Source organism: Gekko japonicus, unplaced genomic scaffold (assembly GCF_001447785.1).
Source record: "Gekko japonicus isolate JY-2015 unplaced genomic scaffold, Gekko_japonicus_V1.1 scaffold1383, whole genome shotgun sequence".
Classification (NCBI taxonomy): domain Eukaryota; kingdom Metazoa; phylum Chordata; class Lepidosauria; order Squamata; family Gekkonidae; genus Gekko; species Gekko japonicus.
In genome coordinates this window covers 482377-483048 of record NW_015162523.1, presented here as the reverse complement: position 1 = coordinate 483048, position 672 = coordinate 482377, and the positions used below count along the sequence as shown (strand labels likewise).

Below are 672 nucleotides of genomic sequence, written 5' to 3'. Positions count from 1 at the left end.
CCCAAGAAAAAGGCGGCACGGGAGGCTCCGGGGATAGCCCCCGGCGCCCCCACGCTCGCCGCCCAGCCGAGGGCCACCCCCCGCGAGGGTCTTACCTGAGGAGGGGGCGGCGGGGAGGCGCAGGAGTCCGAGTCCATGGCGGGGTCCAACGGCGGAGACACCTCCCGACACCGGCACGGGGGGAGGGGAAGGGAGGGGCGGGAAAGGGAGCCCCTCCCCGTCGGAGGGGGGAGGGAGTCGAGGGGCGGGGCCTCCTCTGGGGACGGAGGAGGAGGTGTGGCGCGGCGGTGGTGGTGGTGGAGGAGGAGGAGACTCACCCGCTGAGGCATGCTGGGAGCTGTAGTCTGACCCCCCCTCCGGAGTGGAGACGTGCGGTGCACGCCGGGAGACGCTGCCAAAGCCTCCCCTCCCCCCGGCACCTGTGCCAGGCTTGCGCGAGGCATGCCGGGAGCCTGTAGTGGAGACGTGCGCGCGCCCGCCTCTGCCGGGGTGGGGAACTCGAAAGGGTCTCGGAGGTGGAGAAGGAAGGAGGCGGAGCGGGCGTCGTTTTGGCTGCAGATGCCGCCGGCGGACATTTATTATTTACGCGTTCGTGCACAATTTGTGTGCACTAGTTCCCTTTCTGCGAAGCTTATCCTTTCATGCAAGGCTTTTCCCTCCTCCCCCCGCATT

General features: G+C 69.0%; 1 protein-coding gene across 1 annotated transcript in view; it reads right to left on the bottom strand.

The window, feature by feature from the left end:
* The window catches only part of PHF13 (PHD finger protein 13), a 4257-nt gene extending 4120 nt beyond the window's left edge, over positions 1 to 137 (bottom strand). The window contains exon 1 of the mRNA XM_015406255.1: positions 96 to 137. Within this exon, the coding sequence (XP_015261741.1) occupies positions 96 to 137 (42 nt within the window). The remainder of the gene's footprint in view (positions 1 to 95) is intronic.
* Positions 138 to 672: the final 535 nt, after the last annotated feature.